Source organism: Rhizoctonia solani, chromosome 9, assembly GCF_016906535.1.
Source record: "Rhizoctonia solani chromosome 9, complete sequence".
Classification (NCBI taxonomy): Eukaryota; Fungi; Basidiomycota; class Agaricomycetes; order Cantharellales; family Ceratobasidiaceae; genus Rhizoctonia; species Rhizoctonia solani.
Window position 1 is genome coordinate 1,650,469 of NC_057378.1, and position 22,307 is coordinate 1,672,775.

The 22,307-nt window shown below is 47.3% G+C and overlaps 7 protein-coding genes across 7 annotated transcripts; 5 read left to right on the plus strand and 2 right to left on the minus strand.

The window, feature by feature from the left end:
- Positions 1-739: 739 nt before the first annotated feature.
- Positions 740-2,657, plus strand: RhiXN_08037 (uncharacterized protein; the record flags this gene model as incomplete). Its single annotated transcript, XM_043327853.1, has 8 exons — positions 740-772; positions 835-1,061; positions 1,121-1,181; positions 1,713-1,913; positions 2,041-2,160; positions 2,229-2,422; positions 2,475-2,532; positions 2,598-2,657. 8 exons carry the CDS (start codon positions 740-742, stop codon positions 2,655-2,657), a joined length of 954 nt encoding a protein of 317 aa, XP_043183238.1.
- Positions 2,658-3,127: 470 nt separating this feature from the next.
- On the plus strand, positions 3,128-5,724 carry RhiXN_08038 (kelch repeat-containing protein 3; the record flags this gene model as incomplete). Its single annotated transcript, XM_043327854.1, has 6 exons — positions 3,128-3,212; positions 3,274-3,422; positions 3,488-3,575; positions 3,631-3,888; positions 3,939-4,160; positions 4,232-5,724. The coding sequence occupies 6 exons, from the start codon at positions 3,128-3,130 to the stop codon at positions 5,722-5,724; spliced, it is 2,295 nt and encodes a 764-aa protein (XP_043183239.1).
- A 764-nt stretch (positions 5,725-6,488) lies between these two features.
- On the plus strand, positions 6,489-7,764 carry RhiXN_08039 (uncharacterized protein; the record flags this gene model as incomplete). The annotated part of the gene is made up of 3 exons (XM_043327855.1): positions 6,489-7,406; positions 7,464-7,528; positions 7,584-7,764. 3 exons carry the CDS (start codon positions 6,489-6,491, stop codon positions 7,762-7,764), a joined length of 1,164 nt encoding a protein of 387 aa, XP_043183240.1.
- A 459-nt stretch (positions 7,765-8,223) lies between these two features.
- On the minus strand, positions 8,224-10,008 carry RhiXN_08040 (uncharacterized protein; the record flags this gene model as incomplete). The annotated part of the gene is made up of 12 exons (XM_043327856.1): positions 8,224-8,292; positions 8,348-8,464; positions 8,517-8,631; positions 8,688-8,727; positions 8,788-8,836; positions 8,902-8,958; positions 9,017-9,066; positions 9,116-9,145; positions 9,202-9,255; positions 9,312-9,423; positions 9,479-9,858; positions 9,924-10,008. The coding sequence occupies 12 exons, from the start codon at positions 10,006-10,008 to the stop codon at positions 8,224-8,226; spliced, it is 1,158 nt and encodes a 385-aa protein (XP_043183241.1).
- Positions 10,009-11,136: 1,128 nt separating this feature from the next.
- Positions 11,137-12,092, plus strand: RhiXN_08041 (SKG6 domain protein; the record flags this gene model as incomplete). Its single annotated transcript, XM_043327857.1, has 6 exons — positions 11,137-11,333; positions 11,399-11,417; positions 11,476-11,672; positions 11,741-11,842; positions 11,901-11,944; positions 12,001-12,092. 6 exons carry the CDS (start codon positions 11,137-11,139, stop codon positions 12,090-12,092), a joined length of 651 nt encoding a protein of 216 aa, XP_043183242.1.
- A 1,152-nt stretch (positions 12,093-13,244) lies between these two features.
- Positions 13,245-15,276, plus strand: RhiXN_08042 (SKG6 domain-containing protein; the record flags this gene model as incomplete). Its single annotated transcript, XM_043327858.1, has 10 exons — positions 13,245-13,438; positions 13,495-13,513; positions 13,562-13,764; positions 13,824-13,928; positions 13,979-14,022; positions 14,083-14,134; positions 14,183-14,252; positions 14,328-14,728; positions 14,788-14,958; positions 15,024-15,276. 10 exons carry the CDS (start codon positions 13,245-13,247, stop codon positions 15,274-15,276), a joined length of 1,512 nt encoding a protein of 503 aa, XP_043183243.1.
- Positions 15,277-15,767: 491 nt separating this feature from the next.
- Positions 15,768-21,797, minus strand: RhiXN_08043 (OPT oligopeptide transporter protein; the record flags this gene model as incomplete). Its single annotated transcript, XM_043327859.1, has 17 exons — positions 15,768-15,976; positions 16,029-16,224; positions 16,306-16,772; positions 16,831-17,102; positions 17,158-17,731; positions 17,797-17,948; positions 17,995-18,148; positions 18,204-18,392; positions 18,849-18,875; positions 18,918-18,946; positions 19,015-19,219; positions 19,278-20,024; positions 20,079-20,350; positions 20,406-21,194; positions 21,243-21,378; positions 21,450-21,598; positions 21,652-21,797. 17 exons carry the CDS (start codon positions 21,795-21,797, stop codon positions 15,768-15,770), a joined length of 4,713 nt encoding a protein of 1,570 aa, XP_043183244.1.
- Between the last annotated feature and the right edge of the window lie 510 nt (positions 21,798-22,307).

Here is a 22,307-nt window from a genome sequence, read left to right on the forward strand (position 1 = left end):
GGTTGAACCCTCACCTGTCCAATCACTCATTTATGAGCTGCAAACTGGTTTTTTGCGGTTTGGAGGTTCAGAATTGAGCGCGCCTAATGAGTAAGGTCTTTTTTGTCAAAGTCATGGTATCAAACTTGTGGTACGCTGATTAAATGTCTTATGGGATACATGTATGAGTTCACGTGGCTAAACAAACTCAATGACTTTTAGAATTAGAATACCATTTATCCAATGAAACTATCAATGTTTGTTCGAATGTATATATAGGTCTTTTTGCCAAAAGCAGGAAGGTGACCGTTTAGTAGCTGCTACATACACGATACGGTTCACGCAATCCAAATAAGCTTAGGCAGGAGCTCAATCAGAAGGGTGGTTATGTTCGCGGCTAGTGCATTAATATCAGGTGCGACGTAAAACTGATGTAAGTTGTTATTGCAACTTGAGTAGGCTAATTATTTAAGGAGCCAATAGATAGAGATCAACTGCGGCAGCAACATATACTGTTAATCTTACCCTTTTTACGCCTGCTGCGAACTATGCATATGCACATCATCAGAACCAAGATACCGGGCCCGGGCCCCGGCGCAAACAAGGCATAATACTCGAACGACCATACATAAACCACAAACCACCCAGGTACTTGTTCGAGCTCATCCATTCCTCTTATTTTATAATGTTCTATGGCACCTATATTATTCGATGTGTGGAAGGCAATAGGGGATTAGTAGTCCCTGAAGGCGCTCCGATTATGACACCCATCCAGTGCAGTATTCGTCAACCGGTGTGTTTAGTGTTACTCATAGTCTGAGTGATTGCGTTTGTAACTGACCCCGGTATACAAAGGCTTCTCAGGTTCGGGTTGAACGTATAAAAGGCAATATCTTTGTAATCAGCTCAATGAACACCACCCACACCCCAGGTAGTGTAGTTCTCGGCGCCCACCACGATATCGACCGTGCGCGCGAGGCACATGAGGTTATCCTTGCCCCATCCGGGGCAGGAGACTCTATGTATACTGAATGGGAGATCAACATCAATGGGGCCGACTCGGAGGGCGTTGAGCTATACGAGTAGGTTTCTTTTAACCCAACGATTGGATGCTAGTCTAATCATATGTGTGTCTGCCCAGAGTGCGTACCCCCTCGGGCCTCGGCAACCTGTTCTGGACTTCTACAGGTGAAGGCGCTTCAGTACGTAAAGAGATATTCATCTCAGTTTTACAACAATTCCGAATACCTAACTGTCACGTACCATGTTTAGATCGAACTAATGGAGTCCCAGGGTGGGATGAACCAACGGTGGTCATTCAAGAGACTGTAACTTGGTGACCGCATTCGTTACCGGTCTAATTTGGATGTATATTATTCGCAAGCATTACTGTGTTACCAAAAACTCGAGCTTTCTTAGCAAGAATCTTTGTGGCCAAAATTGAATCCGCTATGCTACATCGTTAAACGTGACAGGCAAGATAGCATGATTCAGCACGAGGATATAGTAAAATTTAAATGTTGTGTACCGCAATACCAGTGATAGGAACAATGCCTTGCAGGATGTATAAATATCTGCAAAGTCCCACGAAATTCCATTGTCCACAAATTGGGTCGACATCTGGCCGACCTGAACCATCCAGCTGTTGAAGTGAATCTCCCCCTTTTTTGGACCCATTCATTGCGTCATAATATAACGTCAATAGGAGTGCGATTTATTTAATCAATCAGTAGGTGGAGGAAGCGATTGGACTCTCTCGGCCGTGCTCCGATCCGGATAAACGTGCATATTACCGCACCTACTCGGCTCCGTCGAGCTCCCACTGCGCGCGGCGCATCGGAAAGATATCGATGCGACAAGTGCTCCAAAATACCCACACCACCAGCTCCAATGTCAGAATTCCAGACATCACGTTGCGTCACATTGGCCGCCGGGTTGGTACAAACGAGGCATGGTACGTATATGATTATATGAACTGGCAACGTAAATAGATCCCCAAGCTATATATTCACACCTTATTCGCTCATCCCACAAACCTCAGTTCAGATCCTTTATTCTTAGTTTCCTGCGATGATTGAAGACGGCTTGTACGAGATTACTAGCGACACCGTTGGCGCGGGCATTTTCATTCGTACTGGTGCTCCAAAAGGCTCCCCGGTTGAAATTGTCCCAGGCCCACCAGTAAGTACTACTAGTACCGAATTTTTGTGATTTAAAGCAAAGTTCCTGATTGCGTCCACTTTTCATAGCCTTCTACTATCCAAGTCAAGAATCAGGGAAACAATAGGTTCAGCTTCGTTCCAACAACCTCCTTCCCTGTCCCTGATCGACCAGCCATCGGTGCTCCTCCAAATGCAGAACCACCGATGGTTCTCCTGGTCGGTGTAGGGAGCAACGAATATGTCGAGTGGGAAATTGAATCCGATGATAACGGACTACACAAGTGAATTTTTTTTATTGTATAATAAACTAGACTTGCTTACTAGACCATCTAGGATCTGTATGCCTGGGGGTTCGAACAAGTACTGGACAGCGACAGGACTTAATAATCCGGTGCGTAACTTGTTCTGACAGTACTAAAGGCTCAAGTGAATAACATATAACGGTGGTAAATACAGATCGTACTATCAGAACTCTCTGAAGACTTGCAACAGACATGGATACTCAAAAAGTTGTAGGCTGTTTAATTATCTTTTCTCGAGTGATTTGTACGGGAAATGAAGTACGCTTGTGAATGTACACAAACTGAATACATGACATACAAATAAGTCTGCTCCATGCATATTTGTCTATAAGTTCGTGGTCATGATAAGGATTTAAACCAAATGCTGGTATTCTCGAGGCCAGAAAGAGGCCCAGAGATAACTTATGTGATTACGAAAGAATCTCAGGCAGTCGATTGTGCGCAGAGGTGCCCATGGCGCGGTGCTGTCAATTGGCAAGTCAACTTATACGTGGCTGTTTTGTCGCGCATACGCTTCCAGGCCAATGGTCCCAAGGCCTAGGGACAAACTAAGAATCCCCCAACTGTGAGAGATAAGGCTGCGGTACTCCAACTTCAGCCAGCCATGACTAACGCCCGATTCCAAACGCGGTACTCGGGCGCTTCTCGCTCGTTGGTCTCCACCATCAGGAATACCTAGCACTCATGCCCAAACGATCGTTCCACGACATGGAAAACTCAGAGAAAACCCAGATAAATTCCCACAGTGATGCGGTATTTGACACTCAAGGTATGATCGTTCGGCAAAACATAGTGGGAGACCCTGAGCTGGAATTGTTTTTCCAAGACAGACGACCATCTCATTTCCGACTTTAACCGGGGATCTATCACCGCCGTCCCTGGTGCGGTCGATACAGAGCTCTATGCATGGGGGTGTCCGAACCAGTCTGATTGGGTCGTGCTCGATTGGAAGGAACGAAGGTGGAGGATTGTTGAGACCGTGCGTATCATTCGAGGTTTTAGAATATGCGTTTTTTATTGTTGTTTTGGCTTATTTTTGCGCAGGCAAAGAACGACAATTCACCTGGGGTGCGTCATGCACATTCAGCAACATATTTTACAATGCTCGGTGAAGCTTACATTGCCGTTCTTGGTCAGTCTGATTCATCACATTTTTTGGTGGATTTCTCACTGTATTTTGCATACAGGTGGTTCCGATGGCTCGACAAACGACTCAAACCTTGCTTTTGCAGACGTGTTCATCTATGATATCAAACAACGACTTTGGCTGTCGGTAGTTCCTGAAGCAGAATCCCAAAAGGACGTAGAATATCTCACACCTAGGCTATTCCACACTGCTACCTTTGTAGAAATCGACCATGACCCATATCTGGCCGTTGTTGGAGGCATTTTCAACGAACGCACGATGGCCGTCAATGTGCCCAATCCTACCGTAATTAATCGAAGTACGTGGCCAGTTTCGTAGACTCGTCCCCGGCCTTATCGCACCCGATAGGAACATCGGTTCTGCCCGAGCTTCGCTTCTTCAACCTTCGGCTACGAAGATGGTCGAACCCAATCTATATCCCTGGGCGATACCGTCACGCAGCGGTCCTTATTCCTTCCACTCGTGAGCCCAAATTAATGTTAATTGGCGGACGCGATAAGAAGGGAACCCTCTCCAAGGAAACCATCCTAATCAACCTACGCCTGGCCTTCCATACGCTCAAACATCGCCGTAAGTTTATCTTGCTTCACTGTGCCTTTGAATTCCCTCGGTTATATTGATGTCCTTTATGTTTTTACTAGTGCCCTCCGACAAACTGCCTACGGAAGACCATGGCGCCGGAATATATTGGTCTCATCTCGCAGGAGTCGTTCAGCCATTAGGCCCCTATGTTGGATCTTGCCACACTACCACACACGCAAATTCAGTTATCATTTTTGGCCGCGAAGATCGCTCAATGGACGACGAACTCCCCAGCTCTCGCCCTCGTAATCGTCTGCCCCGGGGTCCATTGCGTTTCCAACCTGAACCGCGACCCAGACCTCCAGAACCAACCCGACGTTCTTCGGATATCTCACAACACTCGGACCAAACAGACTATTCTGGCTGGGCTTTGACGTTTGATGGAGGCTCGGTCTCATACCGCGAACTACGAAGATTACGCAGGATGTCGCAGAAAGCTGAGCTTGCCGTGAAATCACTCCCGATCCCAGCCCTACCTTCCCCAGTGGTACCAACCGACCCTGCTCCTCCTCAAAATATGCCGGTTACGTCCAAGCCTGAATGGCTTTGGTCTGGGGTCGTCAAATCTGGGTGGGGCACCTCGACGGGGGGACAGGAGGACTTGCTCCTGTTACTGTATCAAGCCAACAAACACACGTTCTTTATTCCCGTTCTACTCAGCGCACTGGCTATCCAAAAGGATGTTTCGAATGCCAGAGGATGTGGTCTAGATGGGTTGCTTCCCCCTCTTTGGGACGGGTTCACGACCCAAACCACCATGCCCTTGGATCCGTCTGAGCCCCCGTTCGGAGACTTTGCGTTACGTAGTTCGACGCCGGAAGCGCCGCCCATCATTCTTCACCGTTCGGTTCTATTAGCCAGGAGTGTCTACTTCAAAATTCTCTTGACTTCCGGATTCACCGAATCTCGAAAGGGAGAAGTCGAGATGGAAGAAAGTTACCCAGCCTTGTACGCACTTGCTTATTGGATTTATACGTCCGGGCTCCCAGAATGGCTCGAATCCTCATCGATATTTCCTCATGAAGATGACACCTCGATCGAAGCGCGCTACGCATCGCATGCGGGGGAAACACTGTGCGAATTACTAATCGCTGCAAATGCGCGGATGGTACCGGCACTCGTGGTCCACGTACGACAGCTGCTCCGATCGCACATGCATGTACCCGAGTTGGCGCCGCTAGTTTGGAGAGCGATGGAATTGACGGGGATGGACCAGTCGGAAGAGGTGATTCCCTTTTCCAGTTCCGGTTCTCGGGATGGCCTGGGTAATAGGGAGTGGATTCGAGATGTGGTTGCCCACCAACTGCGTCCAACCGAGTCTCAAAGGGAATTTAATTCGGCTGTTGTGCAGTGGTGTTGTGGTTCGGATCCGGAGGTTAGAGCCGCGATGGAAAGCGCAAAGGAGTGGTTGGAGCCAGAAATCTGGAGGAGCTGGGTGAACAAGTGCGGGAAAAGTAAAGACGATGGGAGGATTGTCAGCAAGGGAGGAGCTAACACCGACAGCGAAATAATCGTCAAAGCTGGGAGCGATGTACCGATGGAAGGGAGTTGAATCTTAAAATCAGCAACGGGCTCGGGATCTTGTTTAGTTTTTAATGGGATAGAGAACGGTTATAGTCTTGAGTTATGGTGTCTTACTCGCTTTGAAATGCACAAGCTATGTAAAGAGCATTTAAACATACAAATGCAACTTCTAAACATTGACTACAGTCTTTAATAATGTATTCTCGATCAACCAATTTCCTGACGTTGATGGCCGATCTCTCCACGAGGCAAGTCATGTGATCTCGAGCCCTTCTTCTCCGCACATCAGTCAGATTCGTTGGCCCTCTGTGCGAGCCGATGTCCATGCTACAACTATACTATGACAGCCGACGCCAGCATCACAAAGTACTTAGAATACCGGAGCTTCTGAATCTTATATGTAGCTTTGTCGGGACCTCCGATTGTGTGAGGCTCGCGCGAACCTGTAAGGCGATTTTTAAGGTGGCAGCGGCATTCGTCTGGCATCATGTGAACGGAGCTCAGAATCTGCTGTTACTGTTATCTGGAACTCTGATAATTTCGGCGAATAATAACCAAGATTCTAGGAAAATAGTAAGAAAATATTAATTGAGAGCCAGGTTTGCTATTGACGAGCAATAGGCGATTGGCGTGGCTGCAGCTTCAGTCGACTTCTCTAGATTTGATTTGTACGCTTCCTATGTCAGGAGGCTAACTATTTATGGGAGTCAAGCCAAGTACTTCCAGGTCTCGGGTTGGGCACCACTGATGATCCGAGCCAACTCAAAAACCCTTCTTCCGAACCTACTTTCCATGGTCATACAAACCAAATGTGACAGCCACGGGCCAGATCAAATCATGTGGATAAAGGCTTTTTCTGGACCATCGGTTCTAACAATCCAGGCCATCCCTGGTCACCTATTATCTAGGACTCCCCCTCGAGTATCTCCACTCGCTGCTTCGGTTATTCTTGATACCATCGCAGAAAGATGTCCTAGGCTTCTCAGGCTCTCGCTCTTTGTTAGCGAGAGCATTGGTATTGACAAGAACGAAGGAGAAAACAAGTTGCTCGGACTACTCTGGAAAAGGCCTTATTACAAATATTTCCAAGCGCTTCCAGCGTTATACGAGCTATCTTGTAGTGTTTTGATGCTACAATCCGACTCCATCCAAGTGATTGGCTCCTTACCTCATCTTACTCGACTTTCCGTTTATTCAAGTGGAGAGCCATTGGTCATTAGGCAATCACACCTGTCGAACAAACTATTCCCCTCGCTGCATGAACTCAGTCTTCAAGATATTCATCCATACGAGGCAGCAGGTATCATGCAGATTGCTTCGCTAATGAAATGCCTCACTTTATTGGAACTTCTTACCAATCCCGAGTGCCTCGATCCCGATGAGTCACGGGAAGAGTGGATTAACACTACCCTGCTACTCCTACTATCCAACTCTCCCAGACTCAACACACTTCACGTGGACCTCGATCCTACTCGAGAGAATGACGAAGCTTATGACATAGGGCATCAGGACGTTATGGATACATTTTCCAAACTCCCCCTGATCTCACTCACGTTGACAGGGGTTCATATTGGAGCTTGGGCATCGACTGGGAGTCTCAAAACTGTGTGGCCATCTCTTTCATCGCTTCGCATGCGAAACCAAGATGCTGGTCCGCGGATTCTCTCTTGTTTTGCCCGACTGCCGCGATTACAACATTTGGCCCTAAGCGTTTGTATAGATAACATGGGCGTCCGACAGGATTTTATTTCGCTTTGCCCTTTACAGACGCTAGAGATTAGTGACGGCGTGGTTACAACGATGGAGCCCGAAGATCTTGAACGCACTTCCCAGTGAGCAACTCGAACTTCGCTCAGATATATTTGATTTAACGTTTCTGACGTGTAGGTTCCTGTTATCCATCTTCCCTCGCATCCGCCGTATCATCTGGATGAAATTTGGACTCGATACGTCATCCGAGGAAGAGCAACAGCGTAGGTTCATTGGATTCTTAAATCAGCACCTGAGCATGCGTAGGGAGCTAGAGGAACTGCGTGCACGGTGCTCAGTTCTATCTCACGGGCGTTGACGCATCGCTGTACACTATGTTCATTCTTATATTCGGTTTATCCCTTTCTCTTTCGGCTCTACGTCTTGGGTTTGTACATGTATCTGTGAATACTGAAGAATTAATACATTGAGTCTGAATTGCTGGTCAGAACTAAACAAATGTATATTTTTATGATAGTTGAGTGATAATAGTAAGTATCGGCTACTAAGAATGACAATGCTCACTCAGGGGGAAGTACCGTCCGCGGCGAATGTACATCACAACCGAAATTCACTGATATCTATCTCGTCGCTTGAAACTGGTCGTATCTAAGTGACACTAATAACATTTCTTCTAACAAAGAAACCTAACCGTAAAGTATAAACAATGCCCTGGCACATTTTATAGGAACGAACGCATGCAGTTGGAATCAACGAGAGTCTATAATGCATCAAAAGGTCATGGCTTGGAATCGGTCAAGCACACCTTTATTGGCTGCTACGGGAGAAAGCTGATGTGCTGAGCACTATGACAGGGCTCGGCACCAGGTGGAGGTATGGTCGCTATCTAGAATATCACAGAATTATTAGAAGTCGAACTTATATTTGAAGGGCTTACTGACTTGACACTTCTCTACGCTTCCCTCCCGCTCATGCTTATGGGGGACATCCAAAGAACCGAATCTTGTAGATTCTGTATCCGAAGTGCTTCTACGACGCTCAATCTCGATAGAGTGTGCCTACAAAGCTACAGTTAGCCGATCGTAACTAAGTCCATAGATCCCAACCTACGGATGTTACTTCACGTGCAAATACAGCCTCGCTGATAACACCGTCAGGCCTATTGGACGACAGATTTGGAGGCGACAGGTGGAGCCGATTGAACTTTTCCCGAACACGACCTTGGCTTAATAGTACGTCCGCTATCAGTCGACAGCAGTTTATAAACTTGACAGTTCTCACCCGACGAGGTTAATCATAAGGGATAGGGTGAAGAATTTCGCTGGAACACAGGATAGTTAGCACGACTGGGAGATCTAACGTAGCGAGCGCATTTCGGTACCTGCTGACGCTATTGATATTTTAGCTACTACACCTAAATACCCTGGGGTCTTTTAAGGAAATTAATTAATTAAAAAATGAGCCGAGCGCGAAGGAGCGTGTGATAAACGCTTACTATGTATCCATCGACAATGACCATTGTCATTAAAATGAATGGTGGGGTGATCGATGTCTGGGATAAGAGCCATATTCAGCAAAGTTTCCCCATTCTATAAGCAGCTAGGTCTTACGCATAATATCTGCCAGATAGTCGAGAATATACCATCGTGCATGGATAAACCTTCCAAAATTAATTAAACGAAACCTATTACATGTCCAACAAAACACACCTGTGCGCACTCGATAAAGGAAGAAAATGACTAGACAAATGATTCAGCTCATCGTCTCAGAGCAAAACCAGCATATTCTAACTCACTGGTTATGGTCATACCCAACTCTAGCACGAACCAACTGAATGCCCAGACTGAGACTGTCAAATAAGATGAGATGACCTGAGTCCTAGCACTTAGAGATCCTAGCACATACCTGCTCTACTGAGTAGCTTATCGGCGTTGTCCAAAGACCCGCGTAAAGCTTCATCTTGTGGTCTTGCCTCGGATGCGAGGATTGCCATGGTAAGCCGAGATTTGGATACGACCTTACCACTTAACATTTAGTGTAATGAACTTCAAGAGGGATAAAATCGTGCTTACGAGGAGAACCCCTGCGGCAAGCCCAGCCAAAGCGAGCAACACAAAGGGTATGATTGGCCACAGTCTTTTCTTGAATATCCTCCAACAACGATCTACGAAGAATGCCTGTACGCCAGTACCAATTATCACGGTATGACTAGCATAAGCAAGCAAGAGCTTGAAAGTCAATGGTATCAGCAGTGGGCAAATCTCAAACTGGGCAAAGTTGGCAGTTACCGGTTCTCGGAATGGAGCCGAATTCAGTAGATCCGCAGTTTGAATAATTGAAATAGCGGTTTGTCCCAGACAAAGCAAGTTGATGGCTACTACATACGTGGTGAAGGCAGCGGAGCGAGTGGACCTGGTAGAAAGAAAGGTCGAAAATAGTGGGATAAGAATGCCTTAAACCGCACAGAACCCAGAATTCAGTTTCACATAAAATGAAGTATACGAAATCATGAGATACCTTGCACGATGCACTGCGTCACTGTCAGAGCTAGCTGACCGTTCGGTGACAGCCCAAACGCATCAACTGTCGTGTTTGAGCTCATTCTGGTCGGAGACGGGGAAAATCTTCCATCGAACGCGGAAGGCGGCCATTATATCGCCCTCCCGTACGATTTCAAGTAATTGTCTTCCGAGCTGGCAAGCAGTTATGGTTCCGTAAGTATTCCTTTTATTATGAATTACACTAACTGTATTTCAACCTGTATACGATTCGAACAATTGCATATGCTTCCAAAAGGCAATCATTCGGAGGATGTTTTCCCACTTGTGGTATCTTTGTTATTCAACTCTCTACGAATAGAATATGTAGAGATATCTCCGAAATTCACCCCTGACGAACTTCATAAGAATGTTCGGATATCAGGCTACTATGACATGAGTGATCACAATTGGTTTCAGGTGTTTCTCAGAGAGACTTATCTCGGTTGTTCGAATTGTTCCCGAACAAGGAATGTCGACCCTGTGAAGCCTTTGACCTTAAAGGGTGCTCTTGGAGCGTCATACCCTGTTATCATTAACTTTATTGCATTTCCACCCGTACAATCCCACCCCAAGAAATTCTTTGAGTAGTACACGAGGATCTCATCGAGCATGATCTATACCGGAGAGTGTGACGGAAATTGACTAGCCGGCTAGAAGTATTCAATGTGCATAAGCTTTCGAGGTTCGCTCGGCCCTAGCAACCGCGCAGAGTTATCTCCAATAATTTCGCCATGAACATTCAAAATGGATATGTATTATTACAAAATGCACCACAACGTCTGCAGGACCCTAATTAGAACTCTGCTGAAGTTTGTATACTATATCCTGAGTCAGCTGGTGTCGGTATGAATTACCTCATTCCAATGAGGGCTGAAATTAAATAGGATATACAATAGATACAGCGCATATATACTTGCTTAAGAAGCCAAATCACCGTCAAATAAAGCTGATAGCATGCCTTAGCCAGCTGAGCTGTTGCCTGTGGTCCAGACCCTCCAGGGGCCAAGTGAGCGCCACCACGTGATCCCGATCAGGCTCCTGTACCATCTCGGGCACGGTTACAGCCCGCGGCACCTACGACTATCGCTCAACTTGAGCGCCGTCAGTCCAAAAGTCTTTCTCTCTAAGTGAGAGACCAGGGAGTTTTTTCTGACCTTTTTCTCTGTTTAATATTTCGCTCTAGGTTTTACATGCCTTTACACAACGTTACGATTGACGATGCTTCCGCGCTTATTGGGTATTATAACCCTAATGGTATACCATGGAAAGATTCACCATCCAATGATACAAGCCTGGGTGACTACTGGGACCAAACTTACCACTCTTCCAACCAGTCTGGTGCTTGGTCGACATTCCGTTTCCAGGGAGTAGCAGTGTACCTTTTTGCGTGAGTGCCACCGTAACACTGCTCCGAAAGACCGGAGGGCGTTGAATAAGCCTTGGATTTATCAGTGCGACACGCTGGATGCATGTGCGTATAATAGCATATCGTCCGGATAGTGAACAAAAAATAATATTATCCGCAACAGGGAAAATACAATATTTTCATGGATGGCCAGCTTACCTATCAAGGAAATGGCCACACACAATCTTCGATATTCAATCAACTTGTATTCAATACCACGGGTCTCTCTCCCGGGTGGCATAATCTCACATTTGTTAGCACCGAACCAGGGCGCTATATCGAAGTCGACTATATCTCCTGGACCACAGTCATGTCTGCTGCGTGCGTGGGTCAAGAACCCTTGCCAGAGCGCTAGTCGTAATAATTCACTCCTTCGATCGGATGTGTAGATTAATTGAGAGCTCCGGAGCTCCGATACCACCCACTCCAGGGAATATGACGTACAATGGTTCTCTCTGGGAAGGAGAGGAGTCGGGTAGCATTCCTTACATGTATGTATGAGGAACTCTGGACATGACACAAGTTGGGACTCTAGTTTACGATTTGAAGGGTCACTAGGACCAATGGTGCTCAAGCCAACGTCACATTCAAAGGTATGCACTGATATTTTTGTCTGGAGATAACGTGCTGAGGCTGGGCTCATAATCAGGAAATGGTATTGAGCTCCACGGAAGAACGGGCCCGGATTACGGGATGTTCAGGCAAGCTGGAAGAGCCACGCTATTGTCGTTAATTAATTAATTAGCTCAGCGTACAAGTCGATAGTTATGATTTTCACGAGCTGAACGCTTATAGCGGCAGAGTGCATAATACCATGCTCGTGAGTTTAAATTACCCGCACATTCAGTCTTGTGACTCACGTGGAGACGCAGTTTCGTCAAGACAATCTCCCCAATGGCGAGCATACTCTTGTCGTAACAAACCGTGGAGACACATCCCTCGCAATTATTTCAGCACAACCTATAACTTGGTCCGAAGACCCCAATGAGGTTCGGGGCATTCATGGTGGGATGATTGCGGCAATAGTAGTAGGCTTAACTATTGGTATAGTTATGCTGGTTTTTCTTTGGTTCTGGCTCACTCGACGACAACCTAAATACCATGGCATATATAGAGAAGATTCCTCTAGAAACCCCAACATTCATGAGTCATCTTACGTATCGACGCCATTTACACTCCCTACTATGTCATATGAGAGGCAAATAGTTGGGCACACTCCGAGAAAATACGCGGACCAACAATATCAAGGATCAATTTATCCCGTTCAGTATTATCCTTTGCCAAATAGTCCCAGTACAAGTTCAGGTGGAAATTGGCATTATACCCCAGTTGCAAGCCCATTATCTCCTAACTTCAGTCGTGAGGTCGGTGGCTCCGGGTCGTATTCCAATCCTCATAGTGCTCTACCGATGCATAATCAACCCTGGCCTTCAGATGAGGGTCGTAGGCACACAGCTCCAGTAGGAAGAGGTTCCAATTTAGGGAATAGGTAATCACGCTGACATTGTGAGGAAAGCTTGGACTGATTCGAACTTTTCTAGTGGTGTGAGTTCGGTCCTACTTCCCCCATCGTACAAAGCTGCTACTGTATCTTATTGTCGGAGCTGAAGTTCTTTACAATTGTTCGCCTAAATAGAGTTAACGTTCCGCATCTTATACGAGGCTGAAGGGAATGAAATTAGCTCCAAGATCCAAATTTAGATCCTATTATAACTTTGCCGAGGTCGAGGCTGATCAGCTCACGTGACCTCGACCTGATTGTAAGCGCCCACTTCTCCTGCATCAAGCGCTGGCAAAGATAGATGTCAAAGGCAGTGTCGGCCGAGTTGGCCTAGTTTATATCCTGTTGTGAGCTCCAACAACACCCACCATCCACCCAAAGCGGCCCTATCGATGCCGCTATACAACATAACAATTGATGATATATCTGCTCTAATTGAATATACACCTGCTGGTCGGCCATGGACAGACTCGCCGACGAGCGACCAAGAGTTACACAACTATTGGGATGGAACTTACCACTCGTCGGATCGGTTTGGTGCCCGAGCGTCCTTTCGGTTTCAGGGCACTGCTGTCTGGCTCTACGCGTGAGTGGGATTGCGTATACTTGCTTGCATTGAACATTGAGCCTAATTTGAGCCAGTGCTAAACGGTCCAGACATGTAAGTCTGTTCACAACCTCTGGGTAATTCACTACTTACTTGGTTCAGGGCCCATTCGAGATTCTTCTGGACGGACAGAAAGTATACGACGGCGATGGCTATTCAGCTTCACCGCTTTATGACCAAGTCATGTACAACGCCACCGATCTCGCCCCTACATGGCACAACCTCACTTGTATCAATTCAGACCCCACCAACCAAACGTTTACAGAGGTCGATTACATTCGGTGGACGACCGTCATGCCCGAGACGTACGTAAACATTTAAGGGTTGGAGATAAATAATTTGATCCAATCATATTGTCGGGTAGGTTGGCCGAGTCGTTGGGGACGACGATCCCGTACTCCCCAAATAACATGTCTTACAGCTCCCTAAGCGCGTGGACCGAAGACGCTGTAGGGAGCAACCCTTCCATGTTTGTTTTCCATCATTCTCCTGAGGTTGCCAATTTAATCTTCAATCCAGGGCTACTACTACCGATGGCGCAAGTGTTAACATCACGTTCAATGGTATGGAGGATTGATGTGTGCCAATATCCGGTCCATAAGGCTGATATTTGTGTTCTCTAGGGAATGGGATTGAGCTCTATGGAAGGACTGGGCCCTCTTTTGGCTGGTTCAGGTGATCCCAATTGCCCAATGATCCTACTTGCTCTGACCAATTCCATAGTGCACAAGTTGACGAGCTTGAAGAGCTTCGATTTAATGCAAATAGCGAACAAACACACAATACACTGCTTGTATGTTTTGTGGTTGCAACCAACCTGACCAGGCTGATTTGACTATGGTCTTGCACCGCAATTACTGAATTCTAGTTCCGACAAGACAACCTCACATCTGGATCCCATAACCTCATTGTGACGAATCGTGGTACCAGACTTGCTATCACCTCCGCCAAACCCATCCTTTGGAGAGATCCGAACGAGCCCTCTTCAGACAACGGATCCGATAACCATACAACCAATATAGGATTGATTGTGGGTGTCGTTGTGGGCGTAGTGGTTGGTCTATCGGCGATTGCGTTTATTTTGCTCTTCGTCCTGCGAAGGCGACGAAGAAAACAACGAGACAACGATCTTAGGGTCCGTCCCTCCAACGAACCCGCTTTCCTAGATGCCACACCATTTGAACTCCCCGCCTCTCCGAATGAGCGAGCCTCTTCCATCCAACCCCCATCCTCTACCCGAAATAGCAAATATCGTAATGAGAGCTCTCAGTACGCCGCATATCCTTTGCAGTACCAGCCGGTACTCGGGGTCCAGGAATGAGCTCCAGGGGTAGCTTTGAGGTTCCGCATCATCTTGCAGTGCCTGGTTCGAGTACTGGGGGCAGCTCTGATCCAGCAACTTCCACCAATGCTTCGAGAATAGGAGGAAAATCTCGTTATTCGGCCGAGCCAACATCGCGAGACGAATTGCCAGAGGGTGTGGCTGTAATAAGAGACAGGTATGTTCGGCTCTTTGGCTTGTTCTGGTATATTTTGTACTAATTTCATCTCTTAAATCCAATAGTGATGCTGGTCCGATACTCCTTCCGCCAGCATATAGCACTGCAACCGAAGCACGGGCGCCTGTAGAACTTCCTGAGTCGTTTAATCCATCGACCTCGAGTTTTGCATCTCCAGCAGTACCCACCCCTGTTTCGTCTGCGCCCATTTCTTCCACACATCCCCCCTCCCCCTCCATTCCCATATCGAACACCCCAGGTCTGCCACCTGGAGCTGCATCTCCTATCGTTCCCAATTCTAATCTTGGCAAAAGATAGCCTACTCATGTGGTTAATTGACCAAATTGACATCGAAGGAGTACAATCTGGACTAAAAGATAGATCAGACTCTTTATGAAAACCACACTCTTTTTTCTTCTTCTTGGGATTATTTGTGGCTTCTTTACTTCGAGCATGTTTCTTGCGGTTCTCTCTATGATTTTTGCAGTATATTTTGGTCATTCCATTGCTTGTCGGTTGTGATTTTCAATTGTATTTATGTCTTTGAGAGCGCCCATTAGGACCGCTCACCGAACCAAATGCTCATTCACTTATTTATATCATAGCATTTGAGAACCCTGGTCAGGTAAGTCTGACTTTCCGTTAGAAACTCTTGACAAGATCCCAGGAGTAAACGTCGACCCTCGGGAATAAACATCCAAACTGGCTAATCTAAATGAAACCCCTGATTCATCCAAAGCGAATGGAATCCATTGAACAGAACAAGTTACATTATACAACAAGATACGCAGTATATGCACACTATATAATTACCAAACGGATGGACCGAACTTTTCACCCGGAGATAGGACTCTGAGGGGAGTTCCTAACGAATCTGCAGTATCATCATACACCGTATTCCCCCACCACGTTAAAACGTTGTTCGCGCCAATCGCTCCGTTCTTGGGGTATTGAAGACAGAAGAAAATAATAATAATAGACATCGCTACACCCGAATCGAGGGCGGCGGAAAGAACGTCTGGGAAAGGTACGTAAGTCACGAGACAGTTTCAAAAGGGAGGATAACTCACAATTGTACTTTGCCCACCATTGGAAGTGTCTCTTCCTGATTAAGAATTGGAAGATGAACCCGACAATTGCCCATGGTACGTAGTTGATTGCGCTCGCGGGTGGAATCGATCCGGTCCCTGAGAATGACCGGGAAATTAATATACTTGACGATGGAGTTTGGATACTTGCGTGTAATTGCCCATGGGATGATAGGAGCTATAGCACCGAAGATGAAGAAGAAAACGAGACCATAGTAGAGTTGTCCCTTGGAGAATTGTAGCGCAGGTCCTATCACACCCCAAATAATTGAGGCTGTCCCAAATACCTGAGTGCCGGGCAAATGAATCCATCAGGCTGATCCTCAGAGCACATCCCGGCAATGTTGGTAAACATCCACGCCTGCACGCCAAGTTGTGTGGTGCCTGCAATAACTGTGGCAACAACCTGGGCGACAAACATTGGGCGAGGAGGAATCTTCATGTAGTGGCCGAGCTTGAAGTCTGATGTAAATTGCAAAGCCTGAGCCATAGAGATGTAGCCCCAAGTCTTGAACAACATCATGGCAACGGGGTGACCAGGAAGGGCATAGCCGATGACAAGTTCAGTAATAACGTTCAAGCCGACCTGTTGGTTGGTAATGGCTTGAATCATACCAATAGGAATGATGTATACGAAAGATATCACGAGTGCCAGGAAGAACGCCCAAACAGGCATTTGCGTGGGCCAGATCTCAATAGCAACAATACCGAAAATGACAGTAGGAACTAGATAGAGTATGTTAGGCGGAAGGACTTTCCGGGGAGAAAATTGCGTGGTACTCACTGAAAATCAGCGCATACCACCACTCGGGGACCTGAGGGTATCGACTCATTAGACGGGCGTGAATATCGGGTTGTTCCGACAATGAACGCCGAGCTTGTATCCAAATTTGTTTGCGGTAGTACAAAAACGCGTGTACTAGAGTCGCGATGATACTAGCAAATGATAGACCATACGACATGGCAAATGTAGTCGACAAGAATAGGGGTGAATAAGATTTGTATGCCGCCAGGTTCAGCGTAGCATCCGCGTTCAGAATCCGTTTCACGTTACGACTTCATCTCGTTGTCATACGATGTACGACTCGAGATAGGCATGTACTGCGCATACCAGGTGTTCGTATAGTAGAGTATAGGCGTCAGGAACCAGAAGAAGAATATGAACCCTCCAAACACGTTTGCTTCTGCCCACCATGGTGTGGCCAAAGGAGAGCCGATGTACGCGATCTGCGACCAGTCGAACGTGATGAGCGACATTCCTAGACCGTGGACCACGCCGAACATCTGGTTGACCTTGACGTTGTTCGGTGCAATCCAGCAGACCCAGGAAAAGTAGGACAAGGCGGTGAAGAGATAGCCAGGAAGGAAGTACCAAGCAAAGCTGCCAAAGAATGCGAAAAGGAAGAAGCGTTCGCGACTTATGCCTCCTCTGCTTCCAGCGCCGGCGTACTGCTGACTGTGGAGAGTGTTGAAAAGCGCACAGTAGACGAGGTTGGCGGGCCAGATCATAGAAGGAGGGGAAACGAGGAAGCGACGAGCAATACCGCCGATAGAAAAGCCGATGAGCTGAGTACTCATGACGACCATCCATTGGTAGCCAAAATTCCAGGTCTGACCATAGAAGACGCGTTGGACGGCCACGATATCCGTCGCATATGCTTGAGCCGCGCCTACAGTGGCCATGACTGTGACCAGGACGTGTTCCTTAATTGAAAATGGACCGGGATTAAGCTCCATTCCAAAAACAGACCATCGGGGAGAATGTATGCGAGGAATCGGCCCATAGGAAACGATAAGAGTTGGGCGACGAGGTTACCGATAGTAACGGAAGGATATCGGAAATAGAAAAACTGATTCAGGCCTGGAAGAACGATAGCCCAGACAAGTCCGAGCATCCAAGCTCTGTACAAAAATCAGGTCCAGTCTCAATGTCTAGTAATCAACAAACCTGATGGTGCTACAAGGCATATCCGGGTCATCTGTGTTTGCTACTGCAGAGCGAACTTCTGGGTACGGAGAGTCTTCTTCCAATTCGCCCAGGCGACCAGGATCAAGATTCGGGTCGTCGAATTGAGCGCCGGTCACTTCTGCAACCACCTCGCCTGAAGATACGTAAGTAAATAGCAAAATATTGTTATTATTATTAATCACACTCACTGGTTACCGGCTCATGCTTGACGCCGAGCTCCGAATCCTTCCTATCAAACGAAGGGGTTGACCGCGGTGTATTCTCATTAACAATGCTTTCCATTACGGAGAGATAGGGGAGGCGGAGGTAGTTGCAACGCTCAACCAGCGAAGGGGGCAGAGGATGCTTGGGGTAGGCGGTGGATGACAAGCAATCGGCTAGAGGGCTTTTAAGCGACAGTGGTGTGGAGAGCGCATTCTACCGGCCGGGAGAGAACCATATGGACTAGGGGCTGGTACCCTATATATTCGAGAGCAGTATGAATTCAGTCCGTGGACATAGAATTTAACGCTTCTTACTGAGCTGGAAGCGCGTCCTTCGACTTGTTCAATTACCTCCTCCTCCTTTGGCCCGAAAGGAGTAGTTACCTTGCCTGGCTTGCCAGACCTCTAGAATCTGCGTCCAGCTGTAATCCTATACGGCCCCACAATGATTGTGGGATTGATGGCGCCCAATTGAATCCACCTCTCCCATGTGCTCGTTCTTTATTTTTAGCGGATCTGTCGGTAATGCTCGGAGGAGAAGCCTTGGCTTCGGCAAGCGCTAAAATTGGCATGAAATGTAACGGTAAACCCCGGATGTGTCAAAATATCTCTGAGCTAAGCGGCGTTCACCTTCTTCGCCCAGACCCAGGTCAGGTCCTGAAATGGTGATGTTCGTGTTAGCTAAAGGGCACCACCAACCACTCTGTAAAGTGAAAGCCCGTTCGTTACTATTATCAAACTACATTATACATTGGGTGCACACAACACTGATAATACACATACATTACAAATTTACCACGATGAAGGCCCAAATTTCTCGCCAGGGGCGAGCACTTTCAATGGCGTGCCCAGTCCGTCAGCAGTGTTACTATACACCGTATTTCCCCACCAATTTAAGACGTTGTTGGCGCCAATAGTTCCATTCTTGGGATACTGGAGACAGAAGAAAATGACGACAATGGAGATGGCGACTCCAGAATCGAGCCCAGCAGAAAGAACATCTTACAAGTACGTAAATCAGCGTCGAACCCGGCTAGCAATAAACGAAAGCAAGCTTACAATTATATTTTGTCCACCATTGGAAATGCCTCCTCCGGATGACATATTGGAAGATAAATCCGACGATCGCCCATGGCACATAGTTGATTGCGCTTGCAGGGGGAATCGCGCCAGTTCCACTGAGAATGACTGGGAAGTTGATGTATTTGAAAAACGAGTTTGGGTACTTGCGCGTGATAGCCCAAGGGATGACGGGTGCAATAGTGCCGAACAAGAAGAAGAAAACGAGACCATAATAAAGCTGTCCCTTGGAGAATTGCAACGCCGGGCCGATCACACCCCAAACGATGGACGCGGTGCCGAATACCTCTGTTGAGGGGCAAATGAACCCATCAGGTTGATCGGTAGAACACATCCCGGGAATATTTGTAAACATCCAGGCTTGTACGCCGAGTTGAACAGTACCGGCAATAACCGTTGCAGCAACTTGCGCGGTGAACATTGGGCGAGGAGGAATCTTCATATAGTGACCGAGCTTGAAGTCTGATGTAAACTGTAGAGCTTGTGCCATGGTAATATATCCCCAGGTTTTGAACATCATCATCGCAATGGGGTGCCCAGGGAGAGCATAGCCAATGACAAGTTCAGTGACAACGTTCAAGCCGACCTGTTGGTTTGTAATGGCTTGAATCATGCCAATAGGAATGATGTATACGAATGCGATGACAAGAGCGAGGAAAAATGCCCAGACAGGCATCTGGGTATGCCAGACCTCAATGGATACTAGGCCAAAAATAACAGTCGGCACTAGAAAAGTCCAAAGTGAGATTGGGAGTATGGCCTAGTCGAATAGTAGCTTACCAAAGATCACCACATACCACCACTCGGGAACCTGAGGGTAACGACTCATCAGACGAGCATGAATGTCGGGTTGCTCGGAAAGCGACCGGCGGGCTTGGGTCCAGATTTGTTTTCGGTAATACAAGAAAGCATGTACGAGGGTTGCAGTTATGCTGGCAAAAGACAACCCATAAGAGATGGCAAATGTAGTCGACAAGAATAGGGGAGAGTAGGCTTTGTATGCCGCCAGGTTCAGCGTAGCATCCGCGTTCAGAATCCGTTTCACGTTACGACTTCATCTCGTTGTCATACGATGTACGACTCGAGATAGGCATGTACTGCGCATACCAGGTGTTCGTATAGAGTATAGGCGTCAGGAACCAGAAGAAGAATATGAACCCTCCAAACACGTTTGCTTCTGCCCACCATGGTGTGGCCAGAGGAGAGCCGATGTATGCGATCTGCGACCAGTCGAACGTGATGAGCGACATTCCTAGGCCGTGGACCACGCCGAACATCTGGTTGACCTTGACGTTGTTCGGTGCAATCCAGCAGACCCAGGAAAAGTAGGACAAGGCGGTGAAGAGGTAGCCAGGAAGGAAGTACCAAGCAAAGCTGCCAAAGAATGCGAAAAGGAAGAAGCGTTCGCGACTTATGCCTCCTCTGCTTCCAGCGCCGGCGTACTGCTGGCTGTGGAGAGTGTTGAAAAGCGCACAGTAGACGAGGTTGGCGGGCCAGATCATGGAAGGGGGAGCGACAAGGAAACGGCGAGCGATACCACCGATAGAAAAACCGATGAGTTGAGTACTCATGACAATCATCCATTGGTAGCCGAAGTTCCAAATTTGGCCGTAGTACACACGCTGCACGGCCACGATATCGGTTGCATATGCTGAGCCTGAGCCTACGGTGGCCATGACGGTAATCAATACGTGTTCCTTAATCGAAAATGGCCCGGGGTTGAGATCTATTCCGCATATACGCCTTCGTGGGAGGACGAATGCGAGGAAACGACCCATTGGAAATGACAAGAGCTGAGCGACAAGATTACCGATTGTGACCGAAGGATAGCGAAAATAGAAAAACTGATTGAGACCGGGAAGGATCATAGCCCAAATAATGCCAAGGATCCATGCCCTAAACAAATGTCAGGTTTAGTACCGACCGGAATGAATATCGACGAACCTGAGGGTATTACATGGCATATCTGGGTCGTCAGTATTGGCGACCGCAGAACGGACTTCGGGATAAGGCGAGTCTTCTTCGAGCCCATCCAATTGAGTGCCGCCAAGGTTCGGATCGCTACACTCACTGCCAGCGCCTATGAACGCAATGTTTCCCGTAAGTAAGTAATAAAATTATTTAGGCTATTTCATTTTTTAAAAAACTTACCGGACACCGGTTCAACCTTCATACCAATTTCCGGATCCTTCTTATCAAAGGAACCGGACGATGATGTCTTCTCTACATTAATGGTAGACATGGCGAAGAGGCGACCGCGACGCTCAACCAGCAACGGGAGCAGAGGAATAGGGGCAGGCCTTAGAGAATGAGCATAGACGCTCCACGGGGTTTTAAATACAGCTTTACTGACAGCGAGCATGTGCTACTGATAGGAGGAAGCTCGCGGTTGGGGAATCGGCATCCAACAATAGCCCAAGGACGTGAGAATTCGTCACTCGACCCGGAAGATGGTTTATCGCTTAATGAGACGGGTTTCGCGTTTACTGAGAAGCGCATCCATAGTCCTGGCCACTGTATGAACACACATTGATATTTCCTAGTCTATAGCCTTGGATGACATTAGGTGGCGTACTTTGCAAGTAACCCGAATCTATCTTGTACTTATCAGTGTTTAAACTGAGCATCTTGAGCCACGCGCTTGGGCATATTTTTAGCTGGCCTGTCGGGATGGAAGCTATGCTTAGCTGTCACTAGCTGGCGAATCCGGTAGGCACCGGTTGTATTTCAATAAGCATTTGAGGTGAGTGTGCGGAGATCCAGTTTATCGTAACTTCGAGTGGACGGGAGGGCCAGAACAGGTGGTACGGGAGGGCGTGAGAAATTTCCAGATAGGACCAAGACTATGAATCAAGCGCAAAAAAATTGGCAAAATAGTTAGAGCAGTTGGTATCACAACAGAGTATAGATGACGCAGAGTATAGGATCTTAGTTTCCCGTTATTTATCGGTCCTTCATCTTCTGGTTTCCTTGAGTCTGAATGTTCATCCTCAGTTATGGTGGTGAAAG